General features: G+C 42.3%; 1 protein-coding gene across 2 annotated transcripts in view; it reads left to right on the top strand.

Annotated features, from left to right (window-relative positions):
• Nucleotides 1-43: 43 nt before the first annotated feature.
• The window catches only part of gpd2 (glycerol-3-phosphate dehydrogenase 2 (mitochondrial)), a 33,553-nt gene continuing 13,682 nt past the window's right edge, over nt 44-19,914 (top strand). Inside the window, exons 1-12 of one of the 2 annotated variants that reach the window (XM_040051428.1) lie at nt 44-163; nt 4,649-4,755; nt 7,008-7,016; nt 9,887-10,058; nt 10,786-10,910; nt 11,064-11,161; nt 11,561-11,724; nt 15,649-15,813; nt 18,100-18,244; nt 18,834-19,027; nt 19,387-19,521; nt 19,602-19,777. In XM_040051428.1, the coding sequence (XP_039907362.1) occupies nt 4,654-4,755; nt 7,008-7,016; nt 9,887-10,058; nt 10,786-10,910; nt 11,064-11,161; nt 11,561-11,724; nt 15,649-15,813; nt 18,100-18,244; nt 18,834-19,027; nt 19,387-19,521; nt 19,602-19,777 (1,485 nt within the window). In that variant the 5' untranslated portion in view covers nt 44-163; nt 4,649-4,653. The remainder of the gene's footprint in view (nt 164-4,648; nt 4,756-7,007; nt 7,017-9,886; nt 10,059-10,785; nt 10,911-11,063; nt 11,162-11,560; nt 11,725-15,648; nt 15,814-18,099; nt 18,245-18,833; nt 19,028-19,386; nt 19,522-19,601; nt 19,778-19,914) is intronic. The other variant, XM_040051429.1, reaches the window with a different exon arrangement.

The following is a 19,914-nucleotide window of genomic DNA, read 5'->3' as shown; positions in this document are numbered from 1 at the left end:
TCCGATTGGCTCTCCCCGACGTCGCTCGACGTGCCCGCCGGGCTTCCTGGTTGTAGCTGTCAAGCGCTCACTCAAGCTACGGTTTGGATAGCTACCGATGCCCCCAGTCGCCGCCCTGCATCGCCCCGAGCGACTTTTATCCAGCCACGAAGCACCAAGTCCTGTAAGTGGGAATGTTTGTTGTGTCACCCGGTGATTTTCTGACATTTTAAAGCTGCTCTAAATGATCGGCTAACCCGTGTTTTTCTTTTCTTTCCCGACCCCAATAAAGGAAAAAAAGCAGAACATCTGCGAATTTTTCTTCGCTAGTCGCTATAGGGCTGAGAGACTACCCTCCAGTTTTATCGTGTTCGTGGAGCTAAACACGGGCCATATTTATGTGTCTTTTTAGGCTATTTAAGCCCGCGTGAACGGCTAAATATTTCACACACCCTTTGAAGTGTATGTAGCCTTTTTTCTTCTTCTTCTTCTTTTTTACAACGTAAAGGCGAAGGTCGATAGTAATTTCCCCCCTCAGAGACCACGCCGACACTGATCGCTTACATTTTGATCCACGGCAGGACAACAGTTAAAGATCAAACCGACTTCCTCTTGTGTGGCCCGGCGTACCTGCATCGGTATACCACCACCTGCTGTTAAAAGCAAACACTCCCAAGTAGGACATTTTGAATTAAAAGAAAAAGCCACAAATTTCACGTGTTTCTTCATAAAAATCACCCCCTCCTCCTCTTCCGGATTCATAATGAGCCTGCAGGCTGCTCTAAGTGAAAGCTGGTGACTTTCCCCAGTGACACGAAGACACCAGTAGTGGCATGAATATGATGTGCCATGTTAATAACATAGAGTTTAAGAGTCCTAGTTGCTTCACTCACAAAATCAGGGGTGTCAAACCTGAGGTCCGGGGGCCAGAATCGGCCTGGACTCCAACCGGTCAACTTCAAAAAGCACGAATGAGGGTGTACATTTTGGCCTTTTAACTATATTTCAAAGGTTTTAGCTTTATCTTAACTGATAAACACCTCCCACATGGCCATTCATGCTACACCAAAGTAAATAGCTATGTAATAGATTTTTTGAGTTTGACATCACAGCACTAAAGGAGGCACCGATTGTGAAAGTCTGGGCTAGTGCTCATGTTTTAAAATGCCAGATTGCCCCACACAGCTGGTGCAATACCATGTCTTTGAGGGTTTTTAGTTAATTGGTATAATTTATTCCTGTCTATGAGAAACAAACTAGTGTTTAATCTTTGAACACGTAGCCAGCACAAACATAGCATGACATTCGTACACTTTTGGAAAAGATTTTTTTCTTTTTGGAAAAAGAAAAAAAGTGGAACGATGAAGCGACTGGTCTCATTGTGAAACGTCAGGCTAATTATTTTCATCGTCACTTTGTTGGCGTCCACATTATGGGGACCAGTGATGTGGACCACAAATGGGACCTTAATCTTCAAAATTAGCATCATGTTCTTTTAAGTAATGATTTAAACTTGTGATTGGGACCATAAACATATTAGAATAGCGCTTACTGAGGCCATAGGTCAAGGAAGACCTATCAGGGCTGTCAGATTTGTTTTTGAAAGTAGGAAAGTCGCCCCCTGCTGGACTTTTGGAGGCAATAAATTGCACACTGAGCTAAATTTGTCAGACTCACCTAGTCTTAATGCAGGTTTTCACACAGATTGTGTAATTTAGCCTAGTTAAAGTTAACATAGCGAAATTGTGCTTTGTTAATTGATAGCTGGCTGTTGGGTAATTGCTAATAAATGGCCTGTATTTGTATAGCGCTTTACTAGTCCCTAAGGACCCCAAAGCGCTTTACACATCCAGTCATCCACACACACATTCACACACTGGTGATGGTAAGCTACATTGTAGCCACAGCCACCCTGGGGCGCACTGACAGAGGCGAGGCTGACAGACACTGGCACCACCGGGCCCTCTGACCACCACCAGTAGGCAACAGGTGAAGTGTCTTGCTCAAGGACACAACGACCGAGACCAAGCCGGAGCTCGAACCGGCAACCTTCCGATTACAAGGCGAACTCCCAACTCTTGAGCCACGATCGCCATTAATAGTTAAACCCAGTCAACAAGTAAGATGGCATTTACTGATGTACTCTCTCTGGGTCTGTCCCTTGGCTTCTTTCCATCCAGGCTTGCTTGGAAACTTTCAAAGGGAGGCGCTGTTTAGATACCACACCGCATCAGCTGGCTCATTTTGACGTGAAGGTTCAGAAGCTTTACTTCGACTAAAATCTTTTTTCAAAGACTGCTTGAAGCCCTGTAGAGTCCATGCGTATTTGGTACATCGTGGTGTAATAACTAGAAGATAAAATGCAGACTGGGACTGGACACTTCAAGCAAAATGACTGTTTGTTTGATGTCTTTTGAACATGTTTTAATTCACCCAAACAAAATTCAGAAGAAGGCAAACTTCAGCCTGACTTATAGGTGTGAAAAAAGTTGATACTGTTATTAATTTGTAGTTGTTGTTTTGAGAGGAAAAGTTTAGAATTTGGTCAAAAGTTGGCAGTAAAAATAATAAAAGACAGCGTTTGTGTGGCTAATGTCTGGCTGCCACAGTGGTATGCTACATGTAATAGGTCATTAATTACAGCAAACTGCTTGTTGACCTTTGGGCCATCTGCTTTATTAAAATGCATTAGAATCTGCTGCGGTGCACTGCGCTCCCTGGAAACTTGTTTTTCGGCGTACGTTACAGTAGGAATGCAAATACTTTACTGGGGCTCACCTGATGGGAATTGAAGCTCGTGGGCCGGCGTGCAGAGCAATGTGTGTCACGTCGTGCTCGTTACGGCACAGACTCATTATCAGAATATTAAAGAGTCAACATCATCATATTCATTGGGGATCAATTTTAGTTGCATTTTCTTCAAGTATTATTTTCTCTGATGTAACCTGTAAAACCTGACCAGATGAGTTTTAATTATAGTTATTTACTGCATGTAACCTGGTTAGACTTTATACTTCCTTTGTCAGAGAGCTGAAGAAATTATGTTTTTTGGCATGTTATGCATTTGATGCTAAAAAGTTCTGCTTCTTCTTTGCTGAGATTTGCTGCTTTTTTCTTTGTTAAACATCAGCACTTACTATTTGCTACCCTTTTATACACCCGATGATCGTGTAATGTAAGGCAGTAATCGATGGGTAGATTAATGATGAAACTGTTCCTTCTATAGTCCCTTTTTACACAGGTAGAATTACACTTAGTGGCCAAAGGTTTGTGGACATCTAAACGATTTACTGATATGTTCCAGTAGACATGGAATTTGGATTCACATTCAGGGGTTTTCTTGGTTGAGAGTGAGCCTTTTTGTTCCACATATACATATAAATATATTATAAATATGAGTAACTAAAATCCATACTTGTTAGAAGTAACAGTGATCACATATTTAGCTCACCAGGCAACCGCTATGATGTAAGGCTAATGAAGAGGCCTGCCCCAAGGCCATTTAATGTAAGTCTTCTGATCTTTTTCTTCTGAAATTTTTTTGCCTTCTCTCATCTGAGCTAGAAATTCCAAAAATATGTGGGTTTTTTTCTTCGTTATTTAAACGTAATAAATAAATTTGGTGGTTTTCCTTTAGTGGGATGCCAAAACATTTTTGAGTGGTCAGGAAAAATGCTGATATTGTTGTAGAAATAAGCCGTTGCATTAGGATCCACATCGAATTGAACATGTTTACCCTACATGTCACATCTCACCTTATAATCTTTAGCTTTGTTTGAAGTAAAACAGGTTTTAGCTGCTATTGCCACGGTTCAGCAGTGTGGAAAGCAAGAAGTTGATCCCAATGCAAGACTCAGGAGACAGGACTTGATAAAATCACAGCTTTATTGCTAGCAGTCCATTAAAAACAAAAGGCCAAAAATATGCTGAACAGGGAACTTACTTGGAGGAAAAGTCAGAGAGTGCTGGACAGTGAAAACACACTTCCATGTGGGGGAGGACGCGACAAAAAACAGAGAGAGACTCCGAAAATAAATCTGCAACAGGTAATTAGGGAGATGGGAAACACCAGGGAACACAACTTACATCAGGTAAAATAGGGAAGGTAAAACTCAATACGAGGTACACAAGACTATCAAAATAAAACAGGAAATGGCTAAGGTTGCCAGTTCGAGCCCCGGCTCCGACAGTCTTGGTCGTTGTGTCCTTGGGCAAGACACTTCACCTGTTGCCTACTGGTGGTCAGAGGGCCCGGTGGCGCCAGTGTCTGGCAGCCTCGCCTCTGTCAGTGCGCCCCAGGGTGGCTGTGGCTACAATGTAGCTTGCCATCACCAGTGTGTGAATGACCTTAGGGACCAAGTAAAGCACTATACATTTACCATTTAATCCTGCTCTGCTGGATACACATAATGATTTTTCCATTCAGGAGGTTTAGCTAACAGTATTTTCCTTATTGATAATTTTGCCAGTTGTTTTTTCCGATACTTTAAATGTCACATGGTGAATAAACTTGTCTCTTTCATCCTGACTTGCAGCTTTTGGACCCTCCCACCTTCCCTTTATCTGCATACTACCTCACAGACTGGCATGCCTGGCATGCCAAAAGCCTGCTAACCCAGGTGTCTCTACTCTCTCTCTGTCTCTGTCCTGCCCTGTACCTTCACTGCAGGGCCGATGGCGTTCAGGAGGGCTCTGAAACGGACGGCCCTTGTAGGCGGTGGGGCGGTTGCCACGGCGTTTGGCCTGTCACAGCTGATCGAGTACAGAAAGACACAGGTAAGAAGAAAACTCGCTCCAACAAATGTTTGCTTTCAGTTTTGTTTTGTGCATGGCTAGGACATCCACGCAGATGTTCTTTCACTTTGCATGGAATAGTTTATAGTTTGTGAGAGCTCCTTCTCCTTAACAAAAGAAAAAGAAGAGGCAGACGTCTGTTTTTTAGGAAGGGAGTGCCATTCAGGGCATGTCCTGTCTAGATGTTGGAATGTGTTTGAGGTCTATTGGGTGTGTTTTCAGTCTTTGTATTTGATGCTTCACTTGCTGCTGTGCAGGAGGTCGTGATTGGACCTTGAGCTGCACAGAAACGGTGATTACAAATAGTATAATCGGCCACAGCAGCATCAGGTTTTACAGTGTTGTTAGGCTGTAAAATGGAAGTAATCACCCTCACACTCTGCTTCCTCCACTGGTTCACTGCCTACCCACTCGCCATGGAGGTGTGGCCATTTTAGCATTTGGCCTTTCAACATAAAGGTCAAGTGCCTGTCACTAGCATTTTTTATTTTGTGCTATAATGGGAATATTGACCCCCCCTCTCATTATTATGCTCTTTCCAAGAGTTAAATAAGAAAATTGATACCACTGTCATGTCACTTCTCTGAATATGAAGCTACTTTTAACAACCAACAAACTTAGCATAAAGACTGAAAGTTAGGCCAAAGCCACGGTTCTCAAAGTGTGGCCTGCAGGCCAGTGGCGGTCCCTGGTAATTGGCAAGAATCCTCCGCTGTACATTTAATTCATTCACAGTTTTTATCACAGTCGTGAATCATACATGTAGTGTTGAAGAAGAAAGAAAGTTCACTGCCACTGGTTCCATAGAAATCAAGAAGTTAAGCAACAGCCAGGTGCTGCTAAGCAAATTCACTTTATTTTCTCATCTGCAAATGTGAGCACCTCTGAAGGTGCATAAATTCTGCTGTGTGTTAACTCAATGCCACAATATTCCTACTAACAGACCTCGCAGCAAATTAAGCCCAAGGTCAGATCATGCAATACTTGGAGAAAGTGCAAAAAAACGAAGAAATGTTCGTGACAGTAAAATGAGAAAAAAGACTGAACAAGTGTGGCCTGTTTGGAGAGTTGAACAGGAAAAGCCTCTTATCTCTAAAAAAAAAAGAACTTGGCTGTGCAGCTTAGGCTTGTAAAGTTACATCTCAACAAATCACAGGACTTCATAAATGTGCCATATCAACAAAAAGACCTCATACCAGCACAGTGGTGGAGGGGTCATGATTTGGGCTTGTTTTGCAGCCTCAGAGTATCTTGCAGTCATTAAGCTGACCGACCATGAACTCCTCTGTATACCAAAGTATTCTACAGTCAAATGTGAGACATCTGTCCAACAGCTAAATGTTGGCCAAATTATGTCATGTAATAGGATAATGATCCAAAGCACAGCAGCAACCTTACAAAAAAGCGTCCATTAGCCAAAAGGAAGGATGAAACGATCCACAAAGGGTTAAAATCTAACATGTAATACTAGCCATACCTCTTCAGTGAAGTATGTGAGGATTGACCCACTTTTGTAGCCAGCCTCAAGTGGCCATTAGAGGAACTGTAGTTCTGAACAACAGTAAGGAAGCATTTTCTTGGACAAGTAGGCTCCAGCCGTCACTCAGAAATACAAGCATCATCCTCTAAGCAGAGAGATTACAAACAGTGAAGTTTTTTAATCCTCTGTTGCCCTCATTTGTGCTCATTCATGAAAACTTTGAGAAGCCCTGGTCCCTGGATTGTACATTTGGTGGAACTGTAGGTCTCTGTGTCCTAATAATGAGCCCATACTTCATGCCTGTATCTCTACTAATGTTGTCCAATGTAGCCAAAAACAGACGTGTCAGGGTATCAATTCCTTCATTTAACTTTGAGCAATAAAAAAAAAAGTGCATTATTGTTGTTTTTATTTATTTTTTTCATCCATTTGATGCTTTGCGAATCTTGTGTTTATCCACAGGCGACATCAAAACTCTTCATACAGTAAATGATGATTTAGGATCTTTGAGAACAGCCGGAAAGATAAGAATAGATGATGTCTTTACATTCAAGCCTCCAGTCTCAAGCTTGTCTTCTTCAAAAAAAACCTAAACAGCTGTTCCCACTGACTTTATGACGTGTTTTAGGCTTATTATAGGCATGCCACACAACTACATACCAGGCTTTTTTGACTGCACAACCTAATGTGAACTCTGCTTTGTGTCCCGGTGCGATAATGTCTTCTCTTGCCCGTCGCCGTCCTCTCAACCAAGCGTGGATTGGTAAGCAAGAAGTCGACCCTGATGAAATATAATTATTTTTCACAATAGTTTGTAATCATGCATGCCTCTAATCCCAGTAATTGCAGTGCTGATGAGATGAATGTCCGTCTTGTCTCCTTTAGCAAGGGCACATGGCTTGGAGAAGTTTTCAAGACAGCGGCCGATTGGCTATTAGCGTGGGCCTGGCTGCGCCACTCTTTGACTTAACTTGATTACATTGGGGAAGGTGGGGGGTTGGGAGCACACACCGTCGCTTAATTCTGCGGTGGTGTTTGTCTATGTGCATCATCAGAAATAGACAATGATTATATCATGGTCTTGTTTGCGGCTGCAGGCTTAAATTACAAAAACGCCTGCTGGTATTTGCAAGTCAAATGCCGCGGTGGCTTCAAAGCAGCTTGATGCAATCATTTAGCTCGAACTGCTAAACAAAAAAAAGAAAATTAATAAATATTTCATTAGAAGAGAAATCCTGCATCCTTGTGTCAGAGATAAGCTGTTTTCTTTTTTTATTGTAGATGTGATTATTTCTTCTTTAAATTCATTATTTTGCTAATCAGACAGTGGGCAAAAGCAATGTTAAAAGCCTGCAGTGTGAATTAATTGTATTAATTTTTTATTTTTGTAAAGCTGAGCAGCATGCTGCAGCAGGTGGTAACCCTCCACACTCTTTGATTTGCAACTAATCGCACCAGGAATGTGTTCTGTTTTTTTTTTTTTTTTTTGTATTAGCAACACTTCACTTGTCGTGGGACATCATAAGCACGTTGTGATTCCACTTTCTGCCAAAAGTAGCTTCATAAGAACAATTTTCAGATTTGAGCCGGAGAGCTCGTTCTTTGATTTGTTAAAAATGCCATCTGTAGTCACTTTGGTAATTCGACCATTTTTACAGTCCCCTAATAACTTCTTTCAGTCTTTACCAACCTGAGCCCCTGCAAGAAGATATCTGTAGGTGATGAGCAACATTTTGTTACCAGCACCACACCACCAGCTTGTCGCTATTTACCTACTTATTACTTATTTATTAACAGCTAGCCAACAACATAAAATAATTAACTTCAGTGATTAAAAGGATGATGGGAGAAGTAATAAGAGACTTTTCTCGTAAGTGAAGCGTCAGGGTGATGTAGTAAAAATTGTTAATGTGCCTCAGTTAACTGTGTCTAAGCCTGCAGTCACCCACCTGCTGCTAGCCTGGGCTGCAGGACCTTCCGAGAGCAGCCCAGGCTAGCAGCAGGAAGTTGGAAACAAGTGAGGTGGAAAGTAAGATGGCTCACATCTGCGTGAAACGCCACGTTCTGCAGGTTTTTGATTGAGAACATCAACGTTTTTAAAGTTGGGGAAAAGTGACATAAGCACTCGACTGGGGAAATACGCAACCATGTTAAACTGCTTAGGCCAGAGCACGACTTGCGATCTCGTGGCCTTTGTACTGGGTGCTTCAGAGACAGAGACCACAGTGGAATCGACCGGTGCATGAAGATGGCGATAAAACAACAATAAGGTGGAGTCGGTCTGCTATCAGGTTTTGACTGAATGGGGTTAAAGTGGCAAATGCATAGAATCTGTTTTCGATAATGCAACAACCAAGTGTAGGGAATCAGTGAAACAACGTAAATCTTTTGCTTTCTGCATGGACAGAAATTCATAATAACTACTTTCATTCAGAGTTCAGTCAGAACCTCATAGATTTGAAACAGATGTTCCTGCACAAATAGTGACGTAGTTGCTGCAGGACTGCAGTTTAACCGCAAAAAGCCATAGGTGCTCGGCAACCTTACTTTTATATAGGAAATGTAACCAGCTGGCAGCCAGTTAAGTCGAGTACAATATTGGAAAGTGATGATATTGTAAGAGAGTTTTGCGACTCAGACTGATGGCACCGCATCAGCAATCTCTCTGCATTTATAAATTAGACAGCAGTTATTTGTAAATCTTTGCCAATCTAAGAGCGATTGCAGTCCAAGTTGGACTGTCACTGTTTGGAGACGGGTTGCATCCCACCAGGCGACCTGTGCAGGTATTTAGTAAACAAAAAATGTTGCACGTTCAAGCCCTGCGGTGTTTACCCGACTGATTGAGTCATAATTGTTGTTACGTGGCAGAAGTTGCCACATATTTTCGTGACATTTACCATGCAGTTTCATTGTTGAAGAACGTAACTGGCTATGACAAAAAGCTTTCAGGTACAGATGCAGTGTTGCTACAATTTTGCTCAAGAAAAGGCGAGCAGTAGGTTTTTATCCCCGTTCTATCAACTGCTTATTTACTAACTATAAAGTACTCAAAGGAGCAGTATAATATTGGATATACTCACATAAAATAGCCTTATTTGTGCTGCAATTACATAATTACTTTTCTATATGTGGTATAGTCACTTGGGTTGTGCAACATTAAAATAATAAACAGCCGGTTTGTTCACCAGAATCTGCAGGTTTTCAGGTTCAGCATGTTGTAGAAACTCCTTTTAGCCAATTAAGAGCAATGATCATCCATCAAGTCATAACTGTTTTCCCATACATACATTATATTCCATCCGCCACATTGCTTATTATACTGTAAACATGTCTTACAGTAATCTCATTACACAGTCAATCCAAATGCATAATGTATTGAAATGATTGCAAGTCATTATGCATTATGTCCCATGCCACTCTGAGGTGATTATGGTGCGAGCATCATGTCCTCGCAGTGTGCTTATAATGTTTCAAACACACCTCAAGGAAAGTGTTGCTACGTTTTCTTTTAATTTAACGTCTAACATAGAAAAGCTAGTGATTCGCATTCATTACGAAGAGCCCGTGTCTCTTTAAAGCCTCGTGCTCTTTGTGTTCGTGCTGATCCATGTGCGTGTCTGTCACATCCAGGCTCGGTTGGCCCAAGTGGCAGCAGAAGCAGAGCTGAAGGTTCCCTTCATCGATGAGCTCCCCTCTCGGCAGGCGCAGCTCGCAGCGCTGACAAACACAGAGGAGTTCGACGTTCTGGTTGTCGGAGGAGGGGCCACGGGGGCAGGATGTGCCTTAGACGCTGTCACACGCAGTAAGCCCGCCATCAGCAGGGTGTCTCTGCTTTCAGCTTTCACTAGGCTTTGGAAGTGTTCTCACTGAATCATGGTTAAAGGTTTATGATGGTCCTGTACTCTATGCTTCAGTTTTAAGAGGTTCTTCTAGATTCTGCAACTGTGCAAAATGGACTGGTTCTCATATCGCTTATGTCCTATTCACCGATTTACACACACATCCATAGAAGCACTGCTTTCAACATCTAAATCCACGAGCATTTAATTTACTTTACTTTAGGGTTTTCCTATAGGTGGTAGTACCTGGTACCAGGTACTTTTAAGTTCATTTCAGGTCTTATTATGTACAGAGTACTGGGCTTGTAAAAGTTGGCTGCAATTAAATCCATGTTTATGTTTAGTCATTACTGTGTGGCAGACGTTTATGACGTGGCCCTTACTTATTTAAAAGCCGTCACTCCTACAGGTTTATAGATTCACTGCGAGCTGATGAAGGCTCATTTATCACAGATCAGACTTTGAAGTTAATAGGTCAGAACAACATTTTTCACTTGTATTGATAATAACCGGATTCATCAGAGCGAAGAGCCGTCTGTTTATTTGTTTTTTCCCTTGAAGTTTTCGGGTGACATATAAGCTAATCGTCTGTAAGGTGTAGGTTTTATATAAGTTTAAGTTTTAGTGTAAGAAGGAAACAAGGCTCTTCTTAATACCGTTATCATTAAGGCGCTGTGTCATTTTCCCCAGACCTTAAGACTGCTCTCGTTGAGAGAAGCGACTTCTCTTCTGGAACGAGCAGCCGAAGCACCAAGCTCATCCACGGTGGAGTCCGCTATCTGCAGAAGGCCATCATGAAGCTGGACTACGAGCAGGTTACTCTGTGCTGCACCTTCGGCTTATTGAGATGCTCCTCTCTCACCATCATCTTTTTGGATTAGATAGACAGACTTTTATTGTCATTTCAGTCTCACTAACAGAGCACATCAGTAGGAAAAAATATATATATATATTTTTTTTTATAACAGTACATGATGGTGAAAGAAGCCCTCCATGAGCGAGCCAACCTGCTGGAGATTGCACCTCACCTGTCTGCGCCGTTACCCATCATGCTTCCTGTTTACAAGTAAGATTTAGAACAAGGTTTTTTGGTTAAATATGGGCGTTTATGAGGGGGATTCATCTTCAGTGGGTCTGTGTCATCTTCCCTGGGTAGCAGCTGCTCTGTGAGACTACAGTAGGGGTGTATAAATGCCTGTCGGTTCAACATCTATTACTCTTTTTGTTATTTGTGGCTATTTGTTGAGCAAACCTAAGTTTTGAGTAAATGTAGCCACGTTTTGATGATGACTGGGGTAAGGACAAAACCTGCCTTGTTTAACCAGCTGATAATTTGTTTAATACCTGTCTGAAGGAAAAATAGATTTTTTGCATCTTTGTGGTGACGTAAAATTGACCAAAAAATAAGATTTTGTATCCAAATATTTAAGTAGACAGAACTTAAATCGCTGTGTTTGCCTCACAGATGGTGGCAGTTGCCTTACTACTGGGCAGGGATCAAGATGTACGACTTGGTGGCGGGGATCCAGTGCCTGAAGAGCAGCTACGTCCTCAGCAAGACGAAGGCCTTGGAGCTCTTCCCCATGCTGAAGAAGGACAAGTTGGTGGGGGCCATCGTGTACTACGACGGTGAGCTCACGGCTCCGTTATTGTTGGGGTTTTTTTACGCCAGCAGAGCTGTTTGTTTCACCCGCGCTGCAATGTGTTTTCAGTTATCCAAACAGCATGCTTTGTTTGCTTATTTGTTACTCATCTCTTTTATTTTGTGTAAACATGAAAAGACAGCTGAGTCAGTCTTGCCCTTTCCCCGCCGTCTTCCTCTCCTGCAGCAAAGATTTACAATAGCGATGGCTTGATGGAAATTTGCGTGAACATGAGGTTTTATAGAGCAGCTCTGTAACCGCTATTTAAACGCCTGACAGCAGCAAACGTGATGACAGGTCTTGAAATCTTTTTCAGAAGCACCCATTGACTTCTGGGGTGTTGAAACATCAACGTGAGCATTCACGAGATGACTAAACGGATAGGAGGGAATGAAAAAATATGTTATTTGGACTGACCTTTTCTGCTTATGGAAAACAGGATATCTAACCCTCGTAGGCGTCTAAATAGCTCATATTAAATTGTCAAATGCAAAAACACAGGTGTGATGTATATAACTAAATATAGTATTTCTTTCTTTCTGGTTGTATATTTGCTGAAACAAAACCTACAAAAAGCTTGCAGTAGCTGCAGAACTTGACTAAGATTACCAACATGTTTAAGTTTTCTGTGAATTGAATCTGTTGATGGCTGTCTACACTAGGAGCCGCTGAAAGGCTATTTGAAGTACACATTTAGTAGTCTTAAGAGCTTGAAAAGAGGGCGACAGGATTGCTTTAAGTTTTTTCCAAGAGGTTTCTTTAGCTCTAAAGTAAAAGATCTTCAAAACACCCAAAGATGTCCAGTCACCAACTCTTAAGACTACCATGACCACAATGACTGAGAACCTACACTCACATAATCATGTGCAACTTAACTCTGACCCGACCTGATAAATCTTCTGTATTTTACAAAGTTACATTATTCAGACAAAGGTTCCGAAAATACACCTGTTAACACATTCAACACTGACCGTTCATGTACTCTTTGTATTCATGTGAGTAGGAAGAAATTGGCTGGTAGCTTGTAGAAAGAATACGAGAGGACTGATAGCAATGGCAAAAAGTGAGACTATAGATTATAGATTTTATTTTTGAATTTTTTTGGCCTGGAAGGAGGAGAAGTTGAGTGAGAGCTTTGGGAGTCATCTCATAGAGCCATCAGTGACCCTAACCTGTAGATTTAGTCGTAGCTCCTTGGTTTCTAACATGTTCTGTTGCTTTAAGTTCAGTTTGGTGTCGCTGACTTTTCAATGTTTAGCATTTCTGAAACTTTTACCAGCCTCAAGCTTTAGTTAACAGTTGATATCTTACCAAGAGTAGAACGTTAAATGATAGCTAGCTAGTACATGTCTATTTGCCACCGAGTGAGCATGAAATCACAAATGGTATGTGAGCCCAGCGGTAATATTTTGGCAAAAAGAGTTTCATGCCCACAAATCTAAAAAACTGCAGCATTTTCAAAACTTTTAGTTTTAGTTTTGCTCGGTTAGTTGTGATCAGAAGTTTATATCCACTCATAATTGACATGAATGTTGTGGAAAACTTTAGGCTTTTATTTATTTATTTGAACTGTTCGATTACCAGGGTGGAATGATTGTACAGCACACATTTTAATGGCTTTAAAAAACAAGATTTAGGTGCACATTGAACAACTCATTTAAATATTTTAATAAGTGGTGCAGAAGCGTTTTGACAGCACTTATTGACCAGTGCTGAGAACAAAGTGAAAGTCTAAAGAACTCAGTGAAGATCTAAGAAGGACAAATGTAGATTTACACCACCTGTGAAAGTCTCTTGAAGTCATTTCTAAACAAACGCAGATTCCAGGCTCATCAGTTCAAACATTTTTACATGAGTACAAACTATTCAGATTTGTCACCACTTTGCCGAGTCCTGTAAAAAGACCCAAACTGCTACCCTCAGATGACAGGAAATCGGTTAGGATGTTAAAGAATAACCCAGAAACCACCAAGGCTCAAGCCTGCCATGAAAACCTGTTGAATGAAAACTCTTGGAAGTGAGTTTTATATCACCATGAACTGAGAGGGTGCTAACCAAGAAAGAAGCCCCTGCTCCAAAATCAACACCTTCAAGCCCAACTGAAATCTGCAGCAGCCCACATGGACAAGCCAAAAAGTTTTATGGTCAGACAAAGCAAATATTGAGCCATTTCACCACAACGACAAGATGTAGGTTTGGAGGAGTAAAGATGAGGCTTTCAAACCTAAGAACAACATACCAGCTGTCAAGCATGGTGGTGGTAACATCATGCTCTGGGGCTGTTTTGCTGCCAGTGGTACTGGTACACTGCACAAATTGGTGGGAATAATAAAGAAGGAATTTCTTCAACTTCACCGGGAACCAACAGCTAGATTGTTGAAACTCGGACACAGTTGGGTGGATGTATTTGAACTGCGTGTTTATTTTTGACCTTGTGTTGATTAGAAGAAATCCTAAATAATATCAAGCTTGTACTCCCAGTTCTTGTTTTAAACAGTTCAATGAAATCCTTAAAAGCCCCAAATTACTATGAGATTGATGCCAGTGTGAGTAAACTACTAAACACAGCAGTGGTAAAAATTAAACGCCTTTAAAATACAATCTGTCTTTCTTCAATTCATAGACATATTTTTAGCTGTGCTGTTCAAAACCTGTACGAGTACAGACAAAGAAGCAAAAAAACAATTTATTCTTTACATAAAAACATACTTTATGCTAAGAATTTAAATCAGTTAAAGTTTACGACCAACTTTCTCTTTTATTCACATTTAAACACAAATAGTGCAAATCTGAAATATACTTCAGGAAACATGTAGGGATCGTATCATTAAGCCAAACAGCAGATTAGAGAATGCAGGCCTCGGATGCAGCTCTGCCCGAGGCCTTCACATCTCCACTGGTGCCGAACAAAATGTGTTGACAGACTGGTAGGATGCCCCCTCTACCCCCGCGGCGCTAAAGGTTGCGTGTTTGCCTTTTCACCACGAAGGAGAACCAAACATATGCTGAGCGTCCAGCTGAGTGTGAGGAGCCTTGTGCCTCTGGCGTCCTTTCCGTTCCACCGCCGAAAATAACAACGGCGTATCTGCGGGTGATGTGTTTTCTACTGCTGGCTTCGCTGAGTATGGGCTCGTTGTGTTCACTCACAACAGGCTGGTTTTTTTTGTTTGTTTTATTTTAATTGGAGAAATGACACCACTTAGAGGTTGCTGATGTTTGTCTTTATCATATTTTTTACTATGAAATAAAATACGATATCCATTAATATCTGTTTATTTCTTCAGCACAGTAAGGAGCGCTTACCTGAAGTTTTTTTTATCCATTTAAAATACTTTTACTCTTAAGTGATCAGAGGTTCCTGCCTGCAGACTGAGAAAATGGAAGAGCGTTTTCCTGGTGCAGAGCAGCATATGTTTGATTTTCACCTCCTCACCATCCTCCCATCATCTGCTCTGAAGGGGTGGGGGCTGGGGGCCAGGGTGATGGGGAGGAGGGGGAGGGGTGGGTCGTCTTTTCTCCAATTATGCCGTCTGGAACAATCACGCCCGTGACATTTCGAAATATGACCTTCTCTCCCGGCGGTGTAGAGCGCAGAGCAGCAGCGGCGGCGGCGTCACCGGTCGGAGCGGCTGAGCAGCAGCAGCTATTTCTCCCACTTCCTTGGTTACTGCCGCTGCCACCAGCAACAGCAGACACTCCTTTATTGTCACAGACGCGCACCAAATGTTGGGCCTAATCCACTTACGCCGAGCTGGCTGGCTGCTGTATTATATATATGCATTCCTCAAATACTTCCCCTAGGTACAAATTCTCCTATCCATGTGAGAAATCCAGCTAAATGCCTATAAAAAGGCACAAATTACCTCTTCCTTCCATCTTGTTCATGTCCTTCTTTTCTGTCCTGCTTCAGGTCAGCACAATGATGCCCGTATGAACCTGGCCATCGCCCTCAGTGCCGCCCGCTACGGCGCCGCCATCGCAAACTACACCGAGGTGATTCACCTGCTGAAGAAAAAGGACCCACAGAGCGGCAGAGAGAAGGTGTGCGGTGCCCGCTGCAGGGACGTCATCACAGGTGAGGGATGCGGGCGGCGAGATGGCGCTCTAAAGTTTAATTTTTTCCATCCGAAAGTGTCTCTGAGCTCCTAAAGCACAGGTTAGAAAGATCATCCTGACCCTGAAGGTTTAGACTTCCTCCAGCACCATAAAAAGAGAAGATGAAATAATCATTTAAAAAGGCCAAGCTGTGTTGTGCCGCTTCAAACCGTTGCATCAGTCTACATGGAGACTGACATTAAAAAAGCTTTTTAAACATTAGGATTAAATCTATTTATGAAAAATCCCTGGGAGTGAGGATGGAAAGCATCAGCTCTATACCTGCTATATACCTGAAGACCACCATGTAACCATAACAACGGCATGTCCATTTAATCTCTTTCTTTTAACTTCTCATTAACACCATAGAGCCAGGGTTAATAACTGAAGTTCACTCTTCTCGCTTTTTGGAAAAACATGTCATATTGAGCTCAAATACGCCCCCTATGGTGGGAGCGGGAAAATCAGAAACGCCCAATTTCACCTTCACTGTGGATTGCTTTTTTTTTCTCCCACCCATTCATCACCTTTCAGGTTTCTTGTGTGACATCATGCGCACATTGATCAATAGTTATCCACCATAGTGAACATTAAAAATGTGCACCAACAACCAGTTGGTGAGTAGTTCCTGGAGGTTTCTGGCAGTTGGTAGGTGAAATTGATCTTAAAGACAGTGCTGTAATTGAAGTGTCTTCAATCCTTTCTGCAAACACTTGCCAACTACTCATTGAACGGCAGCCAGAAACAAACAGTTTCCTTTAAAGTAAAATTTGGATCTACACAGCCAACACGTTTCAAAAGGTGCAACTTTTACTTTGAAAGCAAAAGATCTCCATCACTTCCACTAGGAGAGTAGTTGGCAAGTGCTTGCAGATAAGTCGATGTCCTCCTAACGATAGTTTCCTGATGTCCAAGACATTGTATACGTCTTTGCAAGTACCTCTTAAAAGGTTGATTCTGTTCATCTGGACGTGGCGTTTTCAGTGGGAGAAACGTTTCGTCACTCATCCAAGTGACTTCTTCAGTCTCAGCTGACTGCGGGTTTCCAACCTTATAAACAGTACATTTGCATAATGACTGAAACCAGCCCACTGAATGAACAATGGGCTATGAGGTCAATTCCTTGATCATTAATATGCAAATTATCATGACCATTGATCAACAACCACTGATTAAAGTCCATAGATCAATGGCCATGAGTGCCATTCACAGTGGGAGTGGCTGCAATCACAGCATTGTAAGATGGCAAAAGATGTACCCTTAAGGCTCCTCCTCCATTCGTAGATGTTCTTTACCTTTTAAGTGGCCTCCTTGACTGTCCTCAGGCTCAGTCTTTCAGAATTTACTTACCTGGTTGGCTGAGCATGCATCAAGACGTATTTGCAAGTAGTATCACCTTGCCACCTTGCCTGAACATCTAGAACTACAGTGTCACATGTTCAAAATGGCAGACAAGTTGAAGCCAAGCATTCGCATGATTGCAAAAACTGAATTCCACGTCTAATTGGCTTTCGCTTTATTTGCGTGTGGCGTCGGCTCAGGAGGTAGAGCAGGTCATGTCTTCCCCCTGTGCATCCATCAGAGTGTGAGCATGTGAATGTTAGGTTCAAAGCACTCAGACGTAGGAAAAAAACACTTCTGTAAATGTGTGTCAAAGGGTCAGTGACGCTTGTATTAAGAGGCGCTCAAACAGAGGAGAAAAGCGCTACAATTAGAGCCAAATATTTGTGCACTGCAGTCCACAGAGAAGTTAAAATATAAATAAAAAAGTCTCATCGTGTCCAGCTGTAGCACTTCAGGTCATTAATAACAGTTATATTATAAACTACAAGCCTTACATTAGATTATTAATGAATAAGTTATAGTAATACTTCAAAGCTGATAAAGGAAATTCCCATTATCTTGTTGCTGTTTTTCTTGTTTCTGTCTCTGATGTTTTCTGCAGCTATATCTACAGCTTCCTTTTATTTGAGTTATGTATTGTTCTTAATGACCATGAAGGCTTCTAAAAGGATTTTTTTTTGGGTAAATGCATTATTGTAAATGTAAGTAGAAATGAATGTGTATAGCAAATAATATATACACAGGCAGGACGGTGCTGCAGTGGTGTGAAATAAAAAAGGAAAAACTCAATTTAATTGTGATAAGAAGCTGCTGTTTGCATTAAGAAGCCAGTGAACGGTTCCTCCCACATTATTGTTTGCTTATTTTTTGTATTTGATGTCTCTCTTAATCGAATCTGTCAATGTCTCGCTCGTCTTCACAGGGCAGGAATTTGACGTGAGGGCCAAGTGTGTGATCAACGCCACCGGACCGTTCACAGACGCTCTGAGGAAGATGGACAACCAGGAGGCCTCGAACATCTGCCAGCCCAGTGCTGGAGTTCACATCGTCATCCCCGGATACTACAGGTCTGACATAATAATGCCAAAAACAACCAAAGCTGTTCCTGTTGTTTTCTTTTTCTCTTCCATTAACATGTATAGTAGTTCCTGTGTTTTCTCATTCCTGTGTGTAAATACTAAGCTAGCCAAACTATTATCTGACCTCCGCCTACATACATAGGACAATCTTCTCCCGTTAAGATACAGCCGAGTGGCAGAGTGGTTTTGTTGAAGTCGGAGGTTTTAAAGTTCAGCTAAGCTTATTGAGTGAAACCCGAGGGAGCGCGAGCCCTTTGAACAGAAATGCCAACCACCTAATTTTCTTCCTCCTGCTCACTTATTCTCATCTTCCTCCTGCTGCTATCTACCCCCCACCCACATACTCCCGTGCCTCCCTACCTCTTCCATATCTGTGTTCATTTGTCTCCTGCTCAGTTTGGCCCTCATCTCCTCATTTTTAGTGCCACCATTCCTTCTTTTCCTGCTGTTTTCCTCAATTTTTTTGCGCCACTCTCCTTTTTTATTTCAATAAACCGCACAGACTCCTGCTACTTCTATTACGAGTGGTATATTTAATAATAAGAAATCCTCTTTTTTTCCCTTCTCCTTGGCACAGTCCTGACAACATGGGTCTCCTCGATCCAGCCACCAGCGATGGTCGTGTCATCTTCTTCCTGCCGTGGGAGAACATGACCATCGCCGGAACAACAGACACCCCCACTAGCGTGACAGCCCACCCAATCCCAGGGGAGGACGACATCAACTTCATCCTGAGGGAGGTCCGCAATTATCTCAGCCCTGATGTAGAAGGTACAGGAGCGCTTTGTGATGAACTTTTGAGTAGCCTGCTTCACATGGAGCCACATGCTTATAGGTGACTGAATCTGCAGTTTTAAAGGTTTTTTTTAATTACTGACTCACAGGTTTGGGCATTCAGTGGTGCATTGGGGAAGGGTAGGTAATCGTAATCTCATCTTTTTGGGTAGAGCAGCGAGTTTCTAGTCAGAAAGATTGCTCTTAAGGGTCTTAAATCAAATCTTGCTGTGCTTGGAGTCCCTCAGGGATTCATTCTTGGCCCACAGTTGAATATAGAGTTGTTAGCTTTATATTCTCCTCTTTGGCTCCTTCTTTAATAAACATGACATGGTGTGACATTTTTGTGTCTGCAGTGCGTCGAGGAGACGTGTTGGCAGCGTGGAGCGGCATACGTCCCCTAGTGACGGACCCCAGCTCCAAAGACACCCAGTCCATCTGCAGGAACCACATCGTCAGCATCAGTGACAGCGGACTGGTCACAATCGCTGGTGAGCTGGCCTTCATCTGTTTGATCATCTTCAATGAGAGGTACCTGTGATGGATTTTAAAACACAGCTTTGGTGTTCAGGTGGGAAATGGACCACCTACAGATCTATGGCTGAAGAGACCCTGGACGCAACAATTAAGGCCCACCGCCTCTCAGCTGACTCCTGCAAGACTGTTGGTCTGATGCTGGAGGGAGCCAAGGGGTGGACGCCGACCCTTTACATCCGCCTGGTGCAGGACTACGGCCTGGAGAAAGAGGTCAGATGTTATGTTACTGCAGCTGGTCATTAAAGCCTAATACTGTACTGTTTACTATTAAAGCTCAGCAGGTTTTTAAGCACAGCTGCTGATCCATGGCTCTTTTCCTTTCATTTCCTCTGCTTCTGCTTTCCTTC

Source organism: Simochromis diagramma, unplaced genomic scaffold, assembly GCF_900408965.1.
Source record: "Simochromis diagramma unplaced genomic scaffold, fSimDia1.1 OVJJ01000107.1, whole genome shotgun sequence".
In the NCBI taxonomy this organism is placed as follows: domain Eukaryota; kingdom Metazoa; phylum Chordata; class Actinopteri; order Cichliformes; family Cichlidae; genus Simochromis; species Simochromis diagramma.
The sequence above is the reverse complement of the archived record's forward strand: the minus strand, read 5'-3'. Positions and strand labels throughout refer to the sequence as shown.